This window comes from Amblyomma mixtum, chromosome 6, assembly GCF_055824585.1.
Source record: "Amblyomma mixtum isolate Tamu chromosome 6, ASM5582458v1, whole genome shotgun sequence".
In the NCBI taxonomy this organism is placed as follows: domain Eukaryota; kingdom Metazoa; phylum Arthropoda; class Arachnida; order Ixodida; family Ixodidae; genus Amblyomma; species Amblyomma mixtum.
The window spans coordinates 90,571,078-90,592,393 of NC_143017.1; the positions used below are offsets into that span (position 1 = coordinate 90,571,078).

The window sequence follows — 21,316 nt, forward strand, 5'->3', positions numbered from 1 at the left end:
TGTTCAGGCGCTCCTTGAGCGTAAATAATTTGCGCTACACAAACATAGTTTGTGATGGCGACAGCCGCATGTTCCGCACTCTGTGCGATGAAGAAGTTTATGGTTTTGTGCAGCTCTCAAAAGAAGACTGCATAAACCATGTGCAGAAACGAATGGGGGCTGCTCTTCGTGCTTTGGTGTCCAAGGCTAAGAAGGGAGAGCCGCTAGGTGGAAAGGGGGGCCTGACACAGCAGCTCATCAAGAAACTTACCAACTACTATGGCCTTGCTCTGCGGAACCACTCAGAAGTCGACGAAATGCAAACGGCAGTAATGGCGACATACTACCACATCACGTCGACAGATGGTGAGCCCCATCATGAGCTCTGTCCCCCTGGCCCCCTTAGCTGGTGCAACCACCGATCAGCTGAGGCAGAAGGGCAGCCAGCACCACCTCACAAGTACAAGCTCTCAGCTAGAGTCGCAGAAGCACTTCTGCCTGTGTACCACCGCCTCTCGGACCCTCAGTTGCTGGCCCGGTGCAGAGGAGGCAAAACTCAAAACGCAGCTGAGAGTCTCCATTCAGTGATTTGGTCACTAATGTCTAAAGACCAGCATGCCTCCCTGTTTGCCGTGGAAACAGCAGTGCACGAAGCAGTTTCGAGATACAACTCGGGCAGTCTGAAAGCTTATTCAGATCTGTGCTCAACATTGGGCCTTAGCCCTGGTGCCCTCTCTCTTCAGCGGGCTGCTGAGAAAGACTCCCAGCGAATGAAGAAGGCACACAAAGCCCATCTCCTGAAAGGGCAAAGGGCTAAGAAGACACCTGCTGCTAAGGACACCAAATATTACAGTGCAGGAGCATTCTAGGCAGTGTATGCAAATAAAAAACTTTGAGGCTTGTTTTCTCAAAAGTTCTTGCTCGTGGAAAGCATAGCACGGCAGTAGGAGCACCGATTTTAATCCCGTTTGTTTTGTTGTAATCGCTGAAATGTGCCTTATGTCAAGACAGTCTCAGATTTAGCGTTTAGCCTCACAATTTTTTATTACACAATAATTGGAGTGCGATACATTCTAAACATAAAGAGAAGGTGCATACTATGTCGCTTGGAAAAAGAGCAGAGAAATTTTTAAAACAATTAAAAGAATCTTGACCTAGACCATAATTCTTAGTAACTATTAAAAATATTTACAGACCCCTAACCCACTTTGCTGTCACGCTAGGCTTTCCACGAGCAAGCAACATGTGATCAACATATAAACAATGATAAAATAAAAACTACTTAAGATATCATTATAAAACTTTGTAGCTGTCTGTTTGATGCTATTTCAAGCCAGCCTGCCAAATTTCATCACTCTACGTCAAAAAATAAAAAAGTTTGCTCTGATCCTTTCATCCCCCCTTAAAAAAAGAAGAAAAAAGTCAAGCAGAAGAGCGTTGCCTGCCGCGGCAGTTGCTATCTAATATCTTAAGCACCCTAGCTGCAGCCAGCGGAAATGAAAGGGAAAGGGAGAGGATAGTGAGAAGTATAGAGGGGAATCAACTTGGACTCCGTTTTACAGTGCATGGCGAGCATGCCACCGTGGGTATTTGAGTGTTTGTGGCGCTTTCTTCTTTGTTTTTTCCAGTGTTCATATTGTTCTCGCCCAGCGACAGTCTAGTGGCATCTGTGCTGATGCAATTACCCCTAATTAAGTTCTGCATTACAGTATGTCACCCGCAGGGCGGTTTCTTGACCGATACTGATACCTCTTTGTTATAATTCTAAATGTGCCATTTGGGCCCCTTGTAAAATCTTGGGAAGGGCGTGTAAGGGATCGGTGGTGCACGCGGGGCCATTAGGACCAGTAATCCTTTCTCAGCACACCGCCACTGCAGACTTTCTTCCCTGGTCCCCCCCGGCGGGAGGGGGCAGTGAGGAGTGCTCAAAGCAGAGTCCCCTTTCTTGGAATGGTGCAGCCGCGCACAAAGGCCCCAGGACGCGTGGGTGTCCCTCACTTTCTGGGGCCAATTCGCGCCGGCTATGCAAAGAGCGGTGAGAGCTATTGCACTGACGGAGCCGCTGCACACCGATCGCCCCTCTCACCTAGATGGACACCAGATGAGACGCTACCTTCCGACAAATGTCTTGCTTGGAAGGCCTGCAGATCTTTGGAAGATTAAGCACTGCCAAACGGAACGGTGTCAGGCGCTCTTGACGAGGGGGGCAATAAAAACGACTAATAGTTGACTACCCGAGGACAGTGAAGGCCAGAGTTTAGTGACGCGACTGACTGGATGTCGGTGAGGCACTGGCTAGTCAACAGCCTTGGAGAAGCTGAGCCGCCTGGGAACACGGGTCCAAGCTTGCAGTTACTCACTGCGGTGACGGCACGTTTAAGCCCGATAATCTGTAATTCCGGGACGACGCCACGACTGTGTTTATTTTTGCTTTTATTTTGCGATGGAGAGGGTTATTTACTTTACAGGAGCAGGAGGGCTGGCCATGCTCTCGATGAACCAATCAAGTCAGTGCTGCCAACCTCCAGAGTCGCTTCTCCCCCAATTTGCAACCGAAAATTCCCTAGATTTCCCAGATACGAAAAACAATGTTGAGTTGTATATATTGTAAAATTGTATATTTACGCGTAGTTCACTAGCAAGTTTTATCATGCAGCTACCCTATTACCAGCGCTTTGTGGAAGACACCACAGACAGCTGTCTGCATGTGGTAAGAGGTGACACGATCATAGACTTCACACCTGAGCATGAAGGCGATTTTGATAATAAAAAAGCGTACAGTGTTTACTGGGATGACCCCGAGGATGATGAAAACAGCCAGCAGTACTTTTTGCAGATCCTGAAACTTGTAAGTAAACAATGAAGTCTCTATCGTGGGCACGCCTGGCCTTGCCGCGATGGCTGCGAAAGCATGCTGTCCTGCACTAAGCAAGCCTAGCACTAAGCAAGTACGGATCTTTTCTGCAGCTCTTAACAGGCATGCAGAAATCGCTTGTAAGCTAGCAGCAGCTGAAAAAGAAGCAGTGCCAAAGGCTGCAGCAGTTTGAGCCTAGTAACTTAGCACATTGGCTGATGCGAGCTCAATGACAACTGTTACATACAGGCTTGCTATGCAAAATTGCATTGTCCATTATTAGGGCCTTTGCATTGTAACGACCAGTGCGGGTGGCGCCATCAGGGGACACAGGGGGATGACTGGCAACACTGGAGTGTAGGGGAAGGGACGTCGGCAATGGCGGGCATGTGTGCCGACGGTGCGCGGGTGTGATCCGAGTGGCGTGGTCGAAGTGGGCCCGAGTATGAGCTCAGTGCATGTTGCGTACGGTGCGCGAACTGCAGACGATAAGCGGGGACTTCAGCACGAGGGAGTGAGTGCGTGTAAATCATCCCTTGACAGCATCTATCTTGTCTTGCCTAGTGTGTACCACAGTTTCCTTTCGTTCGTACTGTTTCTTCAAAGTGAACAGAAAACAAATGGAAAATGAGGCCACCGTGAAGACAGTTCACATTCCTCAGATCCATAAATCTGGCCTAGGAAACGAGGATGAGTTTTCTGGTGCGAGGAGGACTGCTGAACAGGTTATCTCCTTTCTATAACAGCTCTGGCCTTTGTTTCAAGGAAGTTAATGCAGCCTTTTTGTGCACTTGGCCTTTCATAAGCTTTTACTTTGTACTCTACCATTCTATTAACACTTCGCTGCATGCAGGATGCTAAGAAACGGCGGCAGCCTCCAGCCACAACGAAGCAGCAGCAAGATCAGTACTACGAAAGTACACCATGGATTCGGTGGAAAATAATGCTACCGCAGCTGGTACCGCGAAATTTCATTCCTCGCTGCTCTACAGGATACAAATCCTGCCGCAAGAAGTTCTCTCTCTTTTGAGCACCGAGGGATGAAGAGCGACTAAACGCATGGCAACGCGCCATCCCAAGAACGGACCGGCTTCTGCAATCGACAGACTGTGTGTGTGAGTGACACTTCGAGCCTCACCTTGTGCTCAAGACTTGGACAGCGGAGCACAATGGACATATCCTGGTAAGCACTCCTTGTCGCGCATCATCGGCAAAGGACGCCGTGCCCACGAGGTTTCCCGATTCCCTGCTTATCTTTCTACAACACTAAAATCTTTCCCCAGCGAAAAAGAAAAACGGCACAAAGTGTGTCAGCCCCAGCAGCGAGGAGATCCAGGAGTCTTACATGCCGGTACCAGTGCATGGTGGTGGCAGAGTCAACGCAACTGAAATTCAAGATGTAGCCGGGCCTTCGGTGGCAGGGGCACCTTCAACATTCGAGATTTTGTTCGGCGACCAGTCACTCGTATGCCTTCCCTCCAAATCGTGGGGATATCATCGCACTGAAATGGATGAGGCAAAGAGCATCATATTCCTGAAGCTAGAACCCCTCATAACTATTCTCCCAATTCAGCACTTGCAGTTGCAGAGCGAAACACAGCGGAATCTTATCCTCCAGGGAGTATAAATTCAGCTGGTTTGTTGGCTGCTCCATGGATTGTTGAGATCGACGAGAGAATGGAGGTCCATACGGTGCTGATGGGCAGTTCTGTGCCATTGAAGAGCTTCAATGGGAAAACAGTTTGGCAACAGTTGATGTCTTGAAGTCCTTTTCACAGCACGTGCAAAATATCATGCTTTGTGCTGGTGGGCCAAGCACTGCTGAATACCCCAAAGCAGAACCAAGGAGCGCCTTCATTGACTTTAAGGGCAAGTGGCGCCACAAGAAATGTGAACTCTTCCTGAGTGTGGGTGTGCCAGTTTGCCAGAAATGTCTCAGCCTATCAGACACGCTGCGGATGCATCAAGCGCGGGCATTAAAGAAAAAGAACAGCTTGAGGCCAGCTCGTATTCAAACCCCAACAAAAAACAACAAAGACAACAACAACAAACAACAGCACCCTGCCGCTGCAGTCTTCCCTAGACACCCCGGCGGGTGGGGGCGGCGAGGAGCGCTCAAAGCGAAGTGTCCCCTTTCTTGGAATGACGCGGCCGTGCGCCGGGCTGCACGGGTGTCCCTCGCCCTCTGGTGCCACCACGCGGCAGCTATGCAAAGTGCAGTGAGAGCTGTTGCACTGACGGAGCGTCTTAAAGGACACCAGATGTGACGCAACCTTGCGAGGAATGTCTTGCTTGGAAGGTCTGCAGATCTTTGGAATATCAAGCACTGCCAGGCGGGACGGTGTCAGGCACTGCTGACGAGGGGGGCAATAAATATGATGAACAGCCGGCGACAGCGAAGGCCTCAGTTGAGTGACGCGACTGACCGATGTCGGTAAGGCGCCGACTAAACAGCCTTGGGAAAGCCAAGTCGCCTAGGAACGCGGGTCCGAGCTTGCAGTGGCTTACAGTGGTAGCGGCCCATTTAAGCCCGGTAGCATCCTTAACTCCAGGACGACGCCAAGGTCGAGGGTAATCGGGGAACCCGATTGCACCTGCTGGCAAGACTGTTTGTTTTTGCTTGCATTTTGCGAGAGAGAGTGTTTTACCTTACGGAAGCTGGAGGGCTGGCCATGCTCTAGATGAATGAATCATGTTAAGAGTGCAACATGACTGGATGCTACCGAATGTGGGCCGGGCCTTCAGGTCTTTAAAACCGGGCCCCAGAACCGGAAAAAGGGTTCTGGGCTACGGTCAGATGTTATGCATCTTCGGCTATGCTATGTTAGCCAGTTCCACCTTTTGTTTTATATTTTTGCTGCTTAATATGTCTCGAGTGGCTAACCATGTGTGTAATGTAAATTTCTGTATACAAAACGTCAAGTACTCCCTTTATCCCTGCACTTTAATTCGCCGCAAGACTGTCTCTGACGGGGCACCCCTGGTGCTTTGAAGAAAGCCTTCGGTCTTCAAGTGAACCAACTGTCTCTGACGGGGCACCTCTGGTGCAAGGAAGGAAAGGAACCTGAACTTTACTTCAAGTGTGTGTTTGCCCTCAGAGTGGCCACATTTGGAGGAAGGCAAAGAAACTTATGAAAAGAGGTTATGTGTAAGGATTTGGGTTTGCTGGGCTCTATCTTAGGGAAGGAAAACAGAGGCTCTGGAAACGTTCCCCTTCCAGGGGAGCAAGGCTTCGCCGTCACATGTTGTGGAATGTGTGGGAAGTAATTAAGGGCTGGCCAGGGAGTAGGGGTAACCCAGAGAAGTGTCGATCTGGGTAAGCGCATTAGCTCGTGCATGACCTCCACATCCACTTGGCCAGAGCCCAATCAGCCTTGAAGTAATTCAGATGTCCAGCCAGACAATTTTTGAGGTGTATGGCAGTGTGCGGGTTATCGTTCTGCTTGAAGCATCACCTTGTATCACCTTGTAAGGCAATGACGATGACTGTCCTGTGGTGCAGAATGGTTTGATACAAGCTGTAACAATCTGTGCTAAATAATGGCAGGAAAAGAAGGCTCGAAGAAACAATGGCAGTTGGGGGAAAAGATTTTCACAACCATTACGGAGAGCATTCGGTGCTGTAGGCGTAATGGCCTTCCTGTTTGCGTAGATGTTAGGCGGGGTCACTAGTGTTCACAGTGATCACTCGATATTCTGGGATACTTGTTACAGCAAGCAGGGTCTTTGTAAATTTAAGAATCGGCCTAAACACAAGATCTAATGGCTAGCCAAAGGCAAATAAAAACTGAGATACTGATTTTACAAAATTAAACAAATTATGCGCACTCGCCATCAAAAGTAAATAGAAGGAGACTGTCGAAAAATTTTAATTTCTTTAAATCTAAAGCGTAATGGTGCACCTGTGCACTACAGCACAGGACGCGATGGAGCATGATTAGTTTGTGTTTTATGCGTGTAATTACACAACGGGCTGCCCAAAGGAGAAAAGTTGGGAGAAGTGTGTCGCACGAACTCGCGCCGTTGAAAGGAGAGAAAGGAAGGAGAACTGTAGCACCCGTCCTGTCCGCGGCTTTTTCCGTCCTCTCAAAATGCTACGTTTTTCGTTCGGCATAAAAACCGTCCACCCTGCATCTCGCCACAGACACATCGCCGAAAGGAGAAAGGCGGAAAAACTGCGCCACATGACCCCGCGCTGGACGGCTCCCCTTGGACGAATGGATAGAAGAGGAGGGGGAGGGAAGCAGAGGCGGAGGGCCAGAGCAGTGAGGAGGATTATACAACACCAAGAAAAAAAAAGGCGTCGCCGGTTCACTTGAAAACCGATTTCTTCACACCCCAGGAGATCGAGACGGTGGAGGCACAACGTGCTGCCATCCAGGGTCAACTTTGCACCATGCCAGCCACACACAAAGTTTCAAGCCTTCACGCCCGATCCCTGACCTGTCAGCGCTAAAACAGAAGGTGAGAATTTTGCCTAGTGCAAATGGATGTGCTAGGCGACCTGCTCTCCAGCACATTTTGCCAGAATTGCCTTGCGACTGGGCTGAAAATTTAAGGAGGTGCCAAACTTGGACTGGCAACAAAACTTGAGCTGATATGTCCATGTTGTGGGATTGCTGCAAGTGCGTGGAATTCTGCACGCCAGAACGAAGGCAAGGCTTTTGAACTAAATATCTCAGCAGTTATGGCGATAAAGCAAATAGGAAAGGGCCAAACTGCTCTCAACGACTTCTGGGCAGCAACGAACATGCTACACAGAGGTCTTTTCCATCGGACATTTCAAAAGCACTTAAAGGCCTTCAGGGGCCCAGAGGCTCAGTGTATGGAAAAGTTCTATGCCGAATCTGCAACTGTGGTAAAAGAAGCCTATAAGCAGATGGACCCATACTTTTCCAGGGACGTTATTGTCATTTATGATGGGACCTGGCAAAAGCGTGGTCACAAGTCCCACACCGGAGTTGGGGCGATCATTCAATATCACATGGGCCTCATCTTAGATGCTGTAGTCCTATCAAACCAGTGCCTTGGTTGTCAAATTGGACCAAAACCCGGGGATTTGGACTATATAAGCTGGCATGAGAATCATGCGTGACAAAAAAAAAACACTGATGCCAAATCCAGGAAGATGGAGGTGGAGCCAGCACAGATTCTCTTCGCACGCTCCGTCACCAAACACAACCTCCATTATAAAGCACTTGTGTCTGACGGTGACAGTGCCACTTTCTCCGCCCTTGTGCAAGAGAACATTTATGGACTTGTTCCCATTGTGAAAGAAGGATGCCTGAGCCATGTCCAAAAAAAGAGTGGGGACTGCACTGCGCAATGTTGTGCAGAAAAGTGAAAAGCCATTAGAAGGCAAGGGCAGGCTTACAAAGGCCCTCATTGACAAACTGACAGGCTACTATGACTGGGCCTGCAGGAACAATTCTAATGATGTGGCTGCTATGCAGCGTGTGGGACGACTTAAAGGGCAACTGCTGCACTTTTTTGAGAATTTTGCGATATTCAAAAATTCAAATCTATATAGGCTGTAGGTAAAGCATGCCAAGTGTTTTTCCACTAGCATTTAAAATAGTGACGTAATCGACGATTGAATTTTGCGCTTCTCCTCAATGCACCGGAGGAAAACTCAGCGTGACGTCAGGGAAGGTATGATTTCAAATTAGTGCTGTCGTCAGCCACACCCTGCCCTGACTCGTTAGACGCTGCCAAACTCCGCTCGGCAGGGTTTGCCTTCGGTGGCATTGGTTTTATCCCTTCAAAGCAGGTGTTTGTGCGTTGGAAATGTACCGATACCTTCGATGACGTCATCATGGGCCCCCCATTTGATGTTGTGCGCTGCGGAGAAGCTTGACGGGCGTCCGGATTTTAATCGGCGATTACTTCACTATTTCAAGTGCTAGCCCAAAAAGATTTCGCATGCTTTACCTGCAAGTTTCACACATTCGACCCTCTTAAGCTCGTTGATTTCTAAAACCTATGCAGTTTCCCTTTAAGGGACGCCTCATCATGAACTTTTCCCTGAGGGTGCCGACTCAAGGTGCGGGCATAAAGCTGCTGCGGCAAAAGGAGCAGCCCAGCCGAAACGTGTACAATTTCCAGGCTACATTGCTGAGGCTATGCTGCCCACATATCAGCGCCTCTCACAGGGTTCTCTGCTCCGACACTGCCTGGGAGCGAAGACCCAAAATGCATCAGAGTCTTTTCACTCGGTCCAGTGTTCCCTGATGCCTGCGGAAATACATGCATATTCAATTGCTATGGAGACAGCACTGCACAAAGCAGTGCTAAGGTACAATGCTGGTGTTGGTGAGGATCACACCTGGCCAACTAGCCATCCTGCGAGATACTGAGAAAAGTGCCGTGCGCATGGGCACGGCTGAGAAACGGAATGAGGTGAAAACTGAGAGGCGGCAAACAAAAATGGCACAGAGACAGCTCCAACTATTCAGCAGAATCATTTTAGAACTCGAAATGTCTCAACTTTCAGGGGCCATTTTCTCAGAATTAATGTTTTTTTGCCTTGTATGGTTGCTCATCCCAGCATCACCTCAGAAACCGCTCACTGGATGTCATGTGGTGTTCTTTTTATCCTGTACGTAAATAAATTTCTGAAGACAAGAAGACATTTATTCAAGATAATGTGCTTGGAATTTGTGATATTCAAAATTTGGTTAACCCTTTTGACCTGGCGTCGTCAACTGATCCCACAAAGTAAAATGTAATTCTCACTTGTAAAACCGAAACTGAAACCAATAACAGTGGTGGAACTGGCAACTGGCTTCTTGTAGCAGCTTTTGTAGCAGAAGAAATCGCAGTTTGTAGCAGCAATTTTAAGTTTTGTAGCAGGAAAAATGGCATTTTGTAGCAGAATTCGAGCTTTTGTAGCACAAAAAAAAAAAGCTTCGTACCAAATTTCATGCCAAAAAACGTTATTTTAAATAAAGAAGCTTTGTTGTATTTCTGGAACAGGCATTTGCTCAGACGTTTTTAGCAACCACAGCCATGCAAGAGCAAGCTTCAATCCCAAATGCAGCTTAAAGTGCTTGGTTCCTTAAATATAGCCGAAAATAAACAAAACAGGAGGTTCTCCTAAAAACACTGCCGTTTTTATTCAGAAGAGCGACATAACGAGATGCTCAACAGAACTATAAAAAATGATACCGTTCATAAAACAAACTTTCAGGTGCTATTTCTTCCCTTTTCTTGATCACTCCAGCTTAGACAGTGCCGCTGCGACCTTTTCCTGTCCATTCTTCAGAAGGGCTTGTCCACTTTCAACGACTGCAAAATGTTTAGACTTGACACCTTTTGTGAAAAGCAGCTCAGCATTGGTGATCATATTCCTGGCCAGTCTGATCTCTCCTTATACCTTCTCTTCTTTCTGACCACTCTTCTGGGTGTCTTTGTCCTGTACATCACAGTCTTGTTTCGCTTGTTTTGCACGGGTCTCTTCTCCTGCATCCGCCTCCAACCGTTGCAGCTGACGCTTCCGCGACCCTTTCACCGCTCTGATTAATCCTTGTGTCACAGGAATGGCAGCTGGATTTTCTGCCCGATATAAGTTAGTCATAAGTTTTGTTGCCTTTCAGCTTTGACAAAGACATCGAAGACGTGAAGTGTCCATTCACACAGGCAGTGCGCTGACAGTGGTCCCTTTGTTCACCTTCGGTTGTGTTCGGTTGCAAAGCAGCGATGGCGATGTGGCTGCCGGCAGATGCGTTGCCGGAAGTGTTGCCGGCAGACATCAGTTTTGGTCAAGTAAAACTCTAATGGCGTCAGTCCTGTGTTTTGTGTGCCTTCTGTGTCCCCGTTCCTTGCGCCATACCAGTTTTTATTTCATCAGTTTTGGTTTCACGGAAATGAGTTTCGGTTTCGTTCTCGGCAGAGTTATTGGAGTTATTCAAAGATATTTCGGCGCAGGCGTGGCGCAAAAGTAGGCAAAAAACCGATTTTGTAGCAGCATGTAGCAGGATTTCCCATTTGGCGCAGTTTGGCGCAATTGGCGCAGCAGTTCCACCACTGCAATAATTTTTTCATGGGGTGTTCCTCCGAGAGCCCTATCGCCACTACCATCAGCAGCAGAGCATTTTGTGCATGCTCACGCGAAGACGATGACAAAGTGTTCGCTCGTACCATGGCTGAGCACCCTTCGGGTAAGCATCGACTTTCACAATGTATAACTTTTGAAGTCTCGAGTATTTGTGGCTGATATTTTTGATATTTCCTACTGTTAGTGTAGGCGGCATGCGAAAAATTGTAGGCCTAACCTGCATACTTTTCCTGCAGTGGCCCTTTGTTTACATGTCCACTTTTGACGACATCAGGGCTTAGTGGTTGCAAGTCCTGCGTTCGTCGTTTTAGCCGTATTCTCTTTCATATTTTTTAGGTGCACTGATACCAGCAGCCTTATTTTATTCGTGAAATGGTAACCGCTCACGACGCTTGCAAGAATGCACGGATAGTCTCTTTGAACAACTGGACAACGGTAATTTATCAGACGTGGAAGGCGAGCGACTTGTGCAAGACCCAATAGATCAGAAGCAGGCGGAAGCTGACACCTCAACCCAGGGAGTCCTATCTTGGGTGGCTTTGGTGGCTCTCTAAGATCATGCATTACCTTGCCGGCTCTCCCCTTCGTTCTCCCCATGTGGCTCGCGCAGTGCAGCGAGCAGCACATGCTGAAGCAATTACCGGCATGGGGAGGACGCCCTTCTGAAACGCAGACGTGACGGCTTGGGCAGAGGGTGCGCGAACGGCGTGGCCTTGCCGTCCCGAAAGGGGTGGTCTCACTCCCACCGCAACTGAACCACTGACTGATACCGTGTAGCCGTGCGGGAGGTAAACAAAGGTCATCCGGTCAAACGCAGCACGCGAGTCTGGCGGCCCTGAAACGGTTACACACATGGATGCACTTGGAAAGGAAAAGAGCGTTCTTGGGGGAAGGCGAGGATGTTGCTTGGAGAGCGTCTTATGAATGTTTTATTGATTTGTTTGTTTTATTTATTCGAGCCCTGGTTTCGAGGCTATGCCCAACCCCCAGGGCTGTGGCTACTACGCAATACTACGCAATTGGTTGTTGAAAGCTAGGGCGGGTCAAGAGAAATGACCGCCCCAGCACCTTTGTTTATGTAAGGGATAAAAATGGGAGAAAAAGACAGGAATGGCAGTCCCAACCAGGCTCCGCGCTTAGCATGTACGGAAAGAACTTCTAGGCTCTAACAGAGACCGCCGGTCGATGAGTAAGATTTTTTGAAGTTGTATCTCTGTGTGAGATAAGTGTCTTCTAAGTTGCAGTATTTGAAATCTCTGTGTGACTTCATGCTTCTGTAACTGAGTTTGCCTTGTATATACTCTGTAAATATAATTTCCCCTTCGTACCTTCTGGACTTCCGTGCTTCAAACACTGCCGAACTACTCACGTTTGGAGGAGTCTGAACTCCCCCGAAAAAACGTCAACGAACCTGAAGGAAAACAAAGAATTTTCTCTCTGCCAACGGGAGACTGCGATGCAAAGACCCGTTTCTCCGACTGATGGAGGCCATCGCAAAGCACTACCCAATGTGAAGGCCCCTGTCATCCTCAGCACTTCATCGCAGCACTTCAAAGCTGCTTTGCCAGTTTTCTTTTTTTCACAGTCCCTCTCAGGGCCACCTCTCTAGTGAGTGCGATAATCAATTGCTTTCGAGAGCTAAAACCATAGACAGTCACTGTAGACTGTGTACACTTTAGTTTTAAACTAGTTTGTACGGAAACAAGCAACGCGGACTCAAATAAATGCAGCTTTTTGCACGTGTGGCAAAGCCAGCATTGCTGCTCACGCAGTCAGTGTTGCGCGCATCGCTCTAGAGAGAGCAATGCCACCTATGCAAGGCATGAAATGGAGAAGCAGCTCTCGCCTCCCGGTCAAGTCACTCATCCCCTGCTAGCCATCATACTTTCACTTGTGCAAGCAATTAATAAGATTTCCTGACCCAGGTAATGTCCAGTCACGATTGACGGCGAAGAAAAACCACTTCTTTCCAAACCTGTGGCGCGTTATCAACTGCACAGAAGTTGCAGTGTCAAGGTATACCTACATTATGAGCACTGCAAGATTTATTCAGCACTGTATAGAAAAGAATGCCCATGCCTAACACTGAAACTTTTTTTTTTTGCTTACAGACCATTCAACCTCGGCACACAGCAAGAAGTGTGGAGCAATTATAAGCAGGACTCTACACTAAAGTTCCTTGTGTGTGTCAATCCACATGGCCAAGTTACGTTTGTGACCCCTGTGTATGCAGGGAGAGTGACAGACAAGCAGATCACATTAGAAAGTGGTAAGCTTATTTGTTCTTTTCACTCTTCATATTTTAATTTTAGCGTTATGAACAGCCCCACTTTGAAGCTTTTCACCTTCATTCGTACAGCATATAAACTTCACATGAGGCAGTTTGTATTGAACTAAACCAATCCTCCGAAGAAGCCTTAACATTTAAGACTGTTTACGAGCTGAACATGCATATTGCAAATAAATACTTTCATCTAAAGCTTAAGTGTGATGCAGTGTAAGCTTATGAATTGGTGTATTGCTTAAATGAAGTTTCCCATTTTCACTTTAAAGGTCTACTGGACATGCTCGGAGAAGGTGACCAGGTATTGGCTGATAGGGGTTTCCTTCATGAAGGTTACTTTTTAGAGGAGTCCACCTGCCTGCCTTTCGTGAAGGGAAAGTAGCAGCTCCTGGAAATGTAGGTCGTGAAATCCAGGCATGTGTCCTCGTCAAGGATCATTGTCAAAGGGCCAATGGCCACCTCAAAAAACGGAAAACGCTGCAAGGAACTGTTGCTTACAACCTTGTCCCAAAGTTTGAAGACTACCCCACTGTTATTTGTGGGTTGACAAAAATGGCCCCATCACTGGCAGCAAAACTTAAGCGTTCATTTGCTTAGACTTGCACATCAAGTGGCTGCTAGAGACTGCGTAGCCTGGTAGAATAATTTTGCCAAACAAGCTTTCGAGAGTCTGTATGTGCGTTTCCATGAAGCTCTCTTCTTTTTCCACCTCAATCAAAATACCTCCCTTATCTATGTGCAGATAAAGGTAGCACGGACTACCTTTAAAAGATCCAAATGCAACTGCGCCTGAATCAGGCAACAGTATTTGTGGATCACTTTCACAGTGCCTGCAGCATCCAAACAGAAGTCTGCTTTAGCCTTCCCTTCTGCGATAAGGTCATCTGGTTCTATATCCCGAAGACTGTAGAAGTGATGGCGCATGGCACTTACAGTGAAAGACCCACTCTAGGCTACATCCAAGATATGGGTACTCAGGTGGTATCATGAGGTCCGCATGAAGTATGCAACAATGTTGTCAAATGTAACGCGCTGTCTTCGTGGCTACCATGACAAACTGTCTGTGAGCATTTGGATGGACACTGAGTGTCCTTGGGAGGGAGGGTTGCAAGGAGGAGGAGGATGTAGAAGAGGAAAGGCAGGGAGGTTAACCGAAAGAATAATCGGTTTGCTACCCTACACGGGGGGTGGGGAAAGGAGTGAGGGGATAAAAAAAGAAAGAGAAAGGAGAGTAACAGAAAATTGAAGTCACTCTAAAACGTCACTGTTCGTTAAAGTCACAGCCTATCGTGCAGGCCAGAAGTTCTCAAGAAGCGGAGCAGTGCCTTGCAGGCCTTCTCCGCCGACGACCGCCGTGGCCAGTGGCCGAGAATCTTCATTTCCGTGAAATGGCGTGCATCTAGGCGCTCCAGCACACGGCTGAGAGACTGCCTTTCGGTGGTGTAGGCAGGGCAGTCACAAAGAATGTGGGTTATGGTCTCATCATGCCCGCAGATGGAACATGCAGGACCAGTCATGGGCAGTATCGAAGATACATGTATCTTCGATACTATCTTTCGATACATTTTGTGTATCGGTATTAGGTATCGCGTGCTGAAAACTAGAGTATCGGAGTATCGGTATCTAAAATATATTTTTAGTGTATCGTGTATTTTACGATACTCGATACAAAAAAAAAGCTGCAAAAGCCCTCGCTCAGGCGGTAGTACAAGACGGGCGGCAGCCCCTTCGCTGCTTTTCAGCCAACTCTCAAGCTACCACTTCTGTATCGGCGTTTCTGCGCCGTCCGACTGTCCGGCGTCCCATTTCAGTGCGACTGCTTACACGTGTTCCTAGTTTGCGGTATACGCCAGTAGCCCTCGCCGCGTTACGCGCGGATAAGCAGCAGCTATGGCTGACAAACTTTGGCGTGCCATCTTGAATGGAAAATATTTCACTGTCACGTCATCTGATGACGACAAAGTCAAGGCCATGTGCTCATTTTGTAAACGAAAATCAGCGGTGCCTACTCTTCGACTTCGAATTTCAAGCTTCACCTTAAAGTACGTAAACTTTCATAGCTTTACTGTTTTTAACGCCTTAATATTTCAGATTTTAACTGTCACTTACGGGATGAAACTAGGCGCTGGACATTTCGGCTAAGCGAAAAAAGAAACGATAAAATTACGTCAAATTACGTTGTTTGAAATTTTGTTTTAGCCTGATGAGGTCGCTATTCTTTTCATGCAGATACAACTTGCTGGCAGTTAAGTACAAGTTGCACTTGAGTCAAAGCTGACTATCACGTAAACAAGCCTGGCGCGGGATTAAAGTTCAAAGTTAACTAAGTAAGGACGCCCAGGGCATAATACGACGGTGTCTGTTGGATAAGGCGCAGCTGCGAGTTTTGAGGTACTGCTCCAATATCTTATACGCCCCTGCTGACCAGCCACCATTATCTCCTATCCTCTATCTGTAGGCGGCGTTCCAATTCGTAGATAAAATTATACGTATCTAAGTATGTCAGTGTATATGCTCCTATGTAAACTTCGTTAGTCGTAATATAACCTGTATTATACTTGATATTTTAGTGATGTATCGAAGTATCGACGATACAGTATCGAGTATCTGTACCGAAAATCGATTTCGGTTTTGTATCTTGTATCGGTATCGGAGATACAATTTTCAAAGGTATCGAATATCGTATCGAAGATACTATTTTGAAGTATCTTGCTCAGCCCTGTGCAGGACTATCAGCCATACCGATTAAGAGTGAGTAGTGGTTGGTGAAAGCTACACCAAGCCAGAGGCGACACAGCAAAGTTTCTTCTCGTCGTGGTAGGCCTGATGGTAGCCGGAGCTTCAGATCTGGGTCCAAGGATTGTAAACGGGAATTGCAAAATTGACCGGAATTCCACGCGGCAAGCGTGATGACCCGCGCAAGTGCGCGAAGCCTGCTCGCTGCGTCCGATCTCGAAATGGGGATCGACACAAAATCGCCGTCGTCGTGAGCAGTTCGCAAGGTTGCAAGAAAACCAAAGGAAAGCCACCTACGTCATTGAGCCTCCTCCCTGCACTTTATCTGTTCATTGGAAGCCCGAGATGCGTGGTTTGCAAGAAGGGGGCATAGGCGCCATTGCTGAATAGCCCATGCCAGCAAGGTGAGTCTAGGTTCCCCTTCCCTTTCTAATTTCGGAAAGGACAGCGAGGCCCTTCTCCCTTGAACTAAGGGCAACGATCGGGAGAGGGTGTGGGTCAGGGAAATGCATGTGTTGTGTGTCCAGCCCTCTTTGCTCTGTGTATACTTTTGTGTTTATTTCACTCTAGGTATGTGCAATTAGCTCATTGGGAATGCAGGTGGCACGTGTGACACAGCGACTGGTGAGCTCATTTTGAAAAGTTGTCTGCTATTGTTCACAGAGTGCTCGCCATCAATTGGTCAACAGAATTGTCTCCAAAATTTTGAACAGTTGATTTAAGCAGGCATTTTGGGTGAAAAAGGGAGGTCAAGTAGGAGGGAGGCAAGGCTGACTGAGGTCTCCCGGGACTCCAGCATAACGCATAGTAGGAGGCAGACTGCCCGATTCTTATAGCCTCTGACCTCCGACTGTCCCCTACAGGATTGGCTGAACTTCGTGCACACAGGGTTGCTAGAACAGACTTAAGAATCGGTCAAATTTAGCGGGAAAAATTTTTTTAAACTCGTAAACGGAGAGGGAAAACCTCGTACACACAAGAAAATTCGAAAGTAATTAAATAACAACAATTGTTGCCAAAAAAAGCATAAAAAAAAGGAAAATCAGGGAGTAACTTGTGAAGATGACTAGAGACAAGGAGAAGAGGAAAAACAAAAAGGCAAAGAAGACCCATCAGGAGGTCTCTTCGAAGCCAGAAGAGAACACCCCTCTCTTACATAGCCGGAAAAGGAGGGAAAATGAGGAGAACGAAAACACACCCACAGCAGATGCGTGGAATAGTTATTTCCAAGAGGAACGGGGGGGAACAGAGTCGCCAAGAGTACACCTCCTTCCGTCGCCCACTCTCGGTGAGGTACATGACGATCAAGACACGGACTTTCCTCTCTTTGTCTCAGAGTGTTCATCTCTGCAAAGCGAACCGGCGGAGAAAAGGACCACCCCAACCAGGATGGGAAAGATTGATGTCTCAATCTTTAAAGGGACTCACGCAGTTGTCAGTAATTAATACCGGCAATGAGGAAGCAGAAAAACACATCAATGAGTTGTTGACAAACGTCACAAAGCTTAAGATGCTCCTCTTGGACAAAGCTTAAGATGCTCCTCTTGGAGTCCACTCACGAGGTTTAAGCCCTTAAGGGTCAAATCAAAGGATTAAGGGAACGACACCTCATGCAGAAGGGACCCAATCCGACGGGTTCGTCGTGGAGAGACGTGGTGGAAAAGGGCACGCATCAATCAGCCCCTCACACCGGTGAATTTAAGAATGCGAATGGACCACCACGAAGCGAAGCAGTTATCCTGCACTCAGAGGAGTTAAATCCCAACGGAGTCGCAGAGCTTGTTCGTAGGAACATGGACCCATGTGCCCTGGGACTGAGAGACGTGACTATGAGACCCTGCAGAGCAGGAGTGGTCATTTCATCAGGTTCCAGAGAGACCGTCAAGAAGATAGAAGAGGAAGTGGGCAAATGCGAGGCCATTAGGGAAAAGGTACAGCTACGACGACCTAAAACAAAGCTCCCACAGGTGAAGATTGTAGGAATCCCTAAGGAGATTTCAACGCCAGAAATAATCCCGAGGATTATTGTCCAGAACGACATGCAATGTGCCGAGGATGATGCCAAAGTTGTCTATGAAAGAGATGGCAAATTGGGAAAAACAGTAGTGTTGGAATTAACAAAGAAAGGCTTCAAAGCCTTCAATGGGCGTAGAGACGTGAACATCCAGTGGACAAAATGTCCTCTACGATGCAACCTACGTACCAAGGTGTAAGTGCTGTGCACGCATTGGGCACACAGAGCGAGTATGCAACAACTCACGAAGGTGCATTGATTGCAGACAAGACCATCACGTCAGGCAGCGTAATGAGACGGAATTTTTCTGCAGGGCTTGTGCGGACACTGGTCGTGAGAGGGAAGAATGCCAGCATTCTTTCTGGAGCTTTACCTGTCCTACATTCCTGGCGGCACAGGCAGCTGAACCCAGAGCTCTAGTCGAGAACCTTCAGTAAAAGAATTCAAAACAGGTGTTAGCACTCCCATAACTTACACGCTGTCACGCCTGGAAACCCCTTCCGATTCCAATTCTGCACGCCGCTAACTTCTCCTCCTAGCGTCCCTTGACAATCCACGATGCTGCGCCTTACGGCAGCGGAGTCCTAAGGAGAAGTATCTTCAACCAACACGCCTGGACTTGTCGCAAGAGGCCAGACAGCGAGGCGCCGTTTCCTCCTCCCCCGGACGCCACTGCGCGCGGCAAAGTTTGAAGCGGTTGGCCGCGCGGTCGCTGGTTGGTCCTTTCGGACTGCCGTCGAGTGCTGCCTTTGGATTGGCCAGTTCGGAGGGGCCACCGTTCCTCAGGCTATAAAAGCCCCACCGCTGCAGCTTGGGAGGAGAGACGACCGAGAGGCGCCGACGATACGAGACGCGTCGGCGAGGCCCTCCCAACTCTGCAGATCCGCCGAACCTCCTACGTATCAATAATCCAGTTATGTCATTCTTGTATTCTTGTCTTAAAATAAATCAATTTCTTTATTCGAAAAGAATCCGGCCACTTCTTGCTAACATGGCGCAGCCGACAGGATTTGCAGAGGAACCTCCCGTGCACGAAGAATGAGTGGACATCGAGGAGCGCAGCAGTACGCCGTCGGTGAGCTCTGATTCCACATTCATCTGGTCTCCGGCGAAATCGACTGACCGCCACGTTCTCAATGCCTTGAAGAAGCAGCGACTGGCAGATGAGTTGAGAACCCGTGGGCTTCCGTGCACCGGCCGAAAGGACGATCTCGTGACTCGTCTCCTGGACGACAACGCTCGCCTCCAGGCTCCGTCGACCACATCCGACTCAACGACCAGCCAGGGCGAAACAGATGACGATGACCACGGAGAAGCGGACTCGAAAGCGCCGGCTGCGGTCGATATGCTGCGGGCCGAGATTGAAGAAATACGACGGCTTCTAGCCCAACAACGACACGAGCTGCCGACACGAACTGGGCACGAAACGGCCTCCCAACGTCACGAGGGAGTCCGCGCCCCTACCGCGGCAGCAAACCAACGGCCGGCAGAAACCGATCGCGGCACACCTTCCCAGTCCTCTCCGGAAAACGATGCCGCTACAGCTCCCGAGGGTACGCCAAGCCTGAACGAAGTCGTGGCTATGTTCGCTCGTGCACAGCTACAGATGACGGAGGCATTGACGAGAATGTCAGCGCCAGCTTCACCCGTGCTGATCCAGTCTACGAACGATACGGCGTCCGCCATCCCCGAGTACGACGGTAGTGCTCAACGAAACGCAAAGACTTGGATCTCGCAAGTGGAGCGCGTTGCTGCGTTGGCCCACTGGTCCCCATCGCTGACGCTCGCGACGGCAGCAACTCGGCTGCAAAGAGCTGCGAAGGACTGGCACAGCTCTTACGGTATGACTTACGAAACGTGGGACTCCTGGAAGCATGCCTTCACCACGCGTTTCGACCGGAGGCTCACAATGCAAGAGTTTCTGGACCTGCAGGCTGCTCGAAGACTGCGCAGTTCGGAGACCCTCGTCGAGTACATGTACTCCAAAAACGCTCTTCTGGACAAGTCCCCCTATCCGCTCGCGAATGAAGAAAGAATTTCGCTGATTCTCAGCGGAATCAACGAGGACACCTGGGCTAATCCTCTTGCTGCACAGCCTTGCAGCAGCGTCATCGAACTGATCGACCGCGCAGCGCTGCTCGACACCCGGCGGCGTAAGGCAGTAACGGCGCAAGCGGCGCAATTCCGTCAATCTGTACTGGGGCAGCGGAACCAGGGGAGGAGCAGCGACGAAGCCAGAGCGGCGGCGGACGACGGACGCAGTGATCCAGGCGAACAGTCAAGGCGGCGGGACCAACGAGAACCAGGTAGAGCCATGCGAGCACGAACCTGTTTCAACTGCGGCAACATTGGACACCTGTCAAGGGATTGCACAAAACCGAAAACCGAAGCCACGATCCGTGCAGAACGACGCCGAGGAACCAGAACTAACGAAGCGCTCAATATTGGGCCAACAAACAGGCAAGCGAACTGTTTCCTGCAATCGACGGGCGGCACAATACCCATCGTGAAGGGCTTCGTCGAAAACCGACCGGTGAGAGTCTGCATAGACAGCGGTTCGAACGTGTCCGTCCTCAACGAGAGCTCCGTTGGACCCGACGTTCGACCCCGACCCTGGACATCTCCCGAAAAGACAGAAGTGCTTGACCGATGCATCAGTCCAGCGCGCGTGGCAACCTTGGAAGTGTCTGTCGGATCATCGACCGTGCGTCTCGATGAGGTCGTGATCGCTCCCTTGCCAAGTGCCATGGATCTGATTCTGGGTTCGGATTGGCGCCGTGCCGCGAACGTCGACATCACGTTCCACCCCTCGAACGACGTCACCCTGGTCCCCGTACAGCCATCGGTGAGTGAGTCACCATTTCATGCTCCAGGCGCACACGACACGAGCCGTGTTGGAGCGACGTTAATAACAGCCTTCAACAATCGCAAGATCCTAGACGAAGCTGCAGCAAGCGACATCGGATTCGTAAGGATGAACTCGAAAGACCCCGGTCCTGACAAAGATTTCGCTTATCTGGTTGAAGAGGCTGTATCCAAAATGACCCGCGACGCAGACGCCGACGAAAGAGATGAGCTCCGCACAATTTTGAAGCGCCATCATAAAGCATTCACTACAAAGACAGATGCTCTGGGGCTCTGTGAACACGTTGAGCACAGTATTGAACTCAGGGACGACATTCCCGTCGCGTCAAGACCGTACAGATCTTGCCCTGCGGACCGCCACTTTATGAAGGAACAAGTCAACGACTACCTAGCCAAAGGGATCATCCGACCCAGCCAAAGCCAGTACAGCGCTCCTACCATTGTGGTGGATCAGCCTCACCATCCGACCACGCCTCGACGGATGGTCCACGACTACAGAAAACTGAACGAGAAGAGCATCAATCCGCC

At 49.0% G+C, this 21,316-nt stretch overlaps 2 protein-coding genes and 1 pseudogene across 4 annotated transcripts in view; 2 read left to right on the forward strand and 1 right to left on the reverse strand.

The window, feature by feature from the left end:
• Positions 1 to 870, forward strand: part of LOC149339637 (uncharacterized) — a 1,238-nt gene extending 368 nt beyond the window's left edge. The window contains exon 1 of the mRNA XM_089548335.1: positions 1 to 870. This exon is cut by the window's left edge and continues 368 nt beyond it. Within this exon, the coding sequence (XP_089404461.1) occupies positions 1 to 848 (848 nt within the window). The 3' untranslated portion in view covers positions 849 to 870.
• Positions 1 to 21,316, reverse strand: part of LOC149339636 (uncharacterized) — a 63,381-nt gene that overhangs the window by 23,784 nt on the left and 18,281 nt on the right. Inside the window, exon 1 of one of the 3 annotated variants that reach the window (XM_089548337.1) lies at positions 1 to 17,491. This exon is cut by the window's left edge and continues 14,103 nt beyond it. The exons of 1 other annotated variant lie outside the window; for it this stretch is intronic. The gene's annotated coding sequence lies outside the window, so the exon portion shown is untranslated. Of the gene's footprint in view, positions 17,492 to 21,316 lie in introns of those variants that run through there. One more of the 3 variants, XM_089548338.1, reaches the window with a different exon arrangement.
• LOC149339638 (uncharacterized) lies at positions 7,404 to 9,302 on the forward strand (annotated as a pseudogene).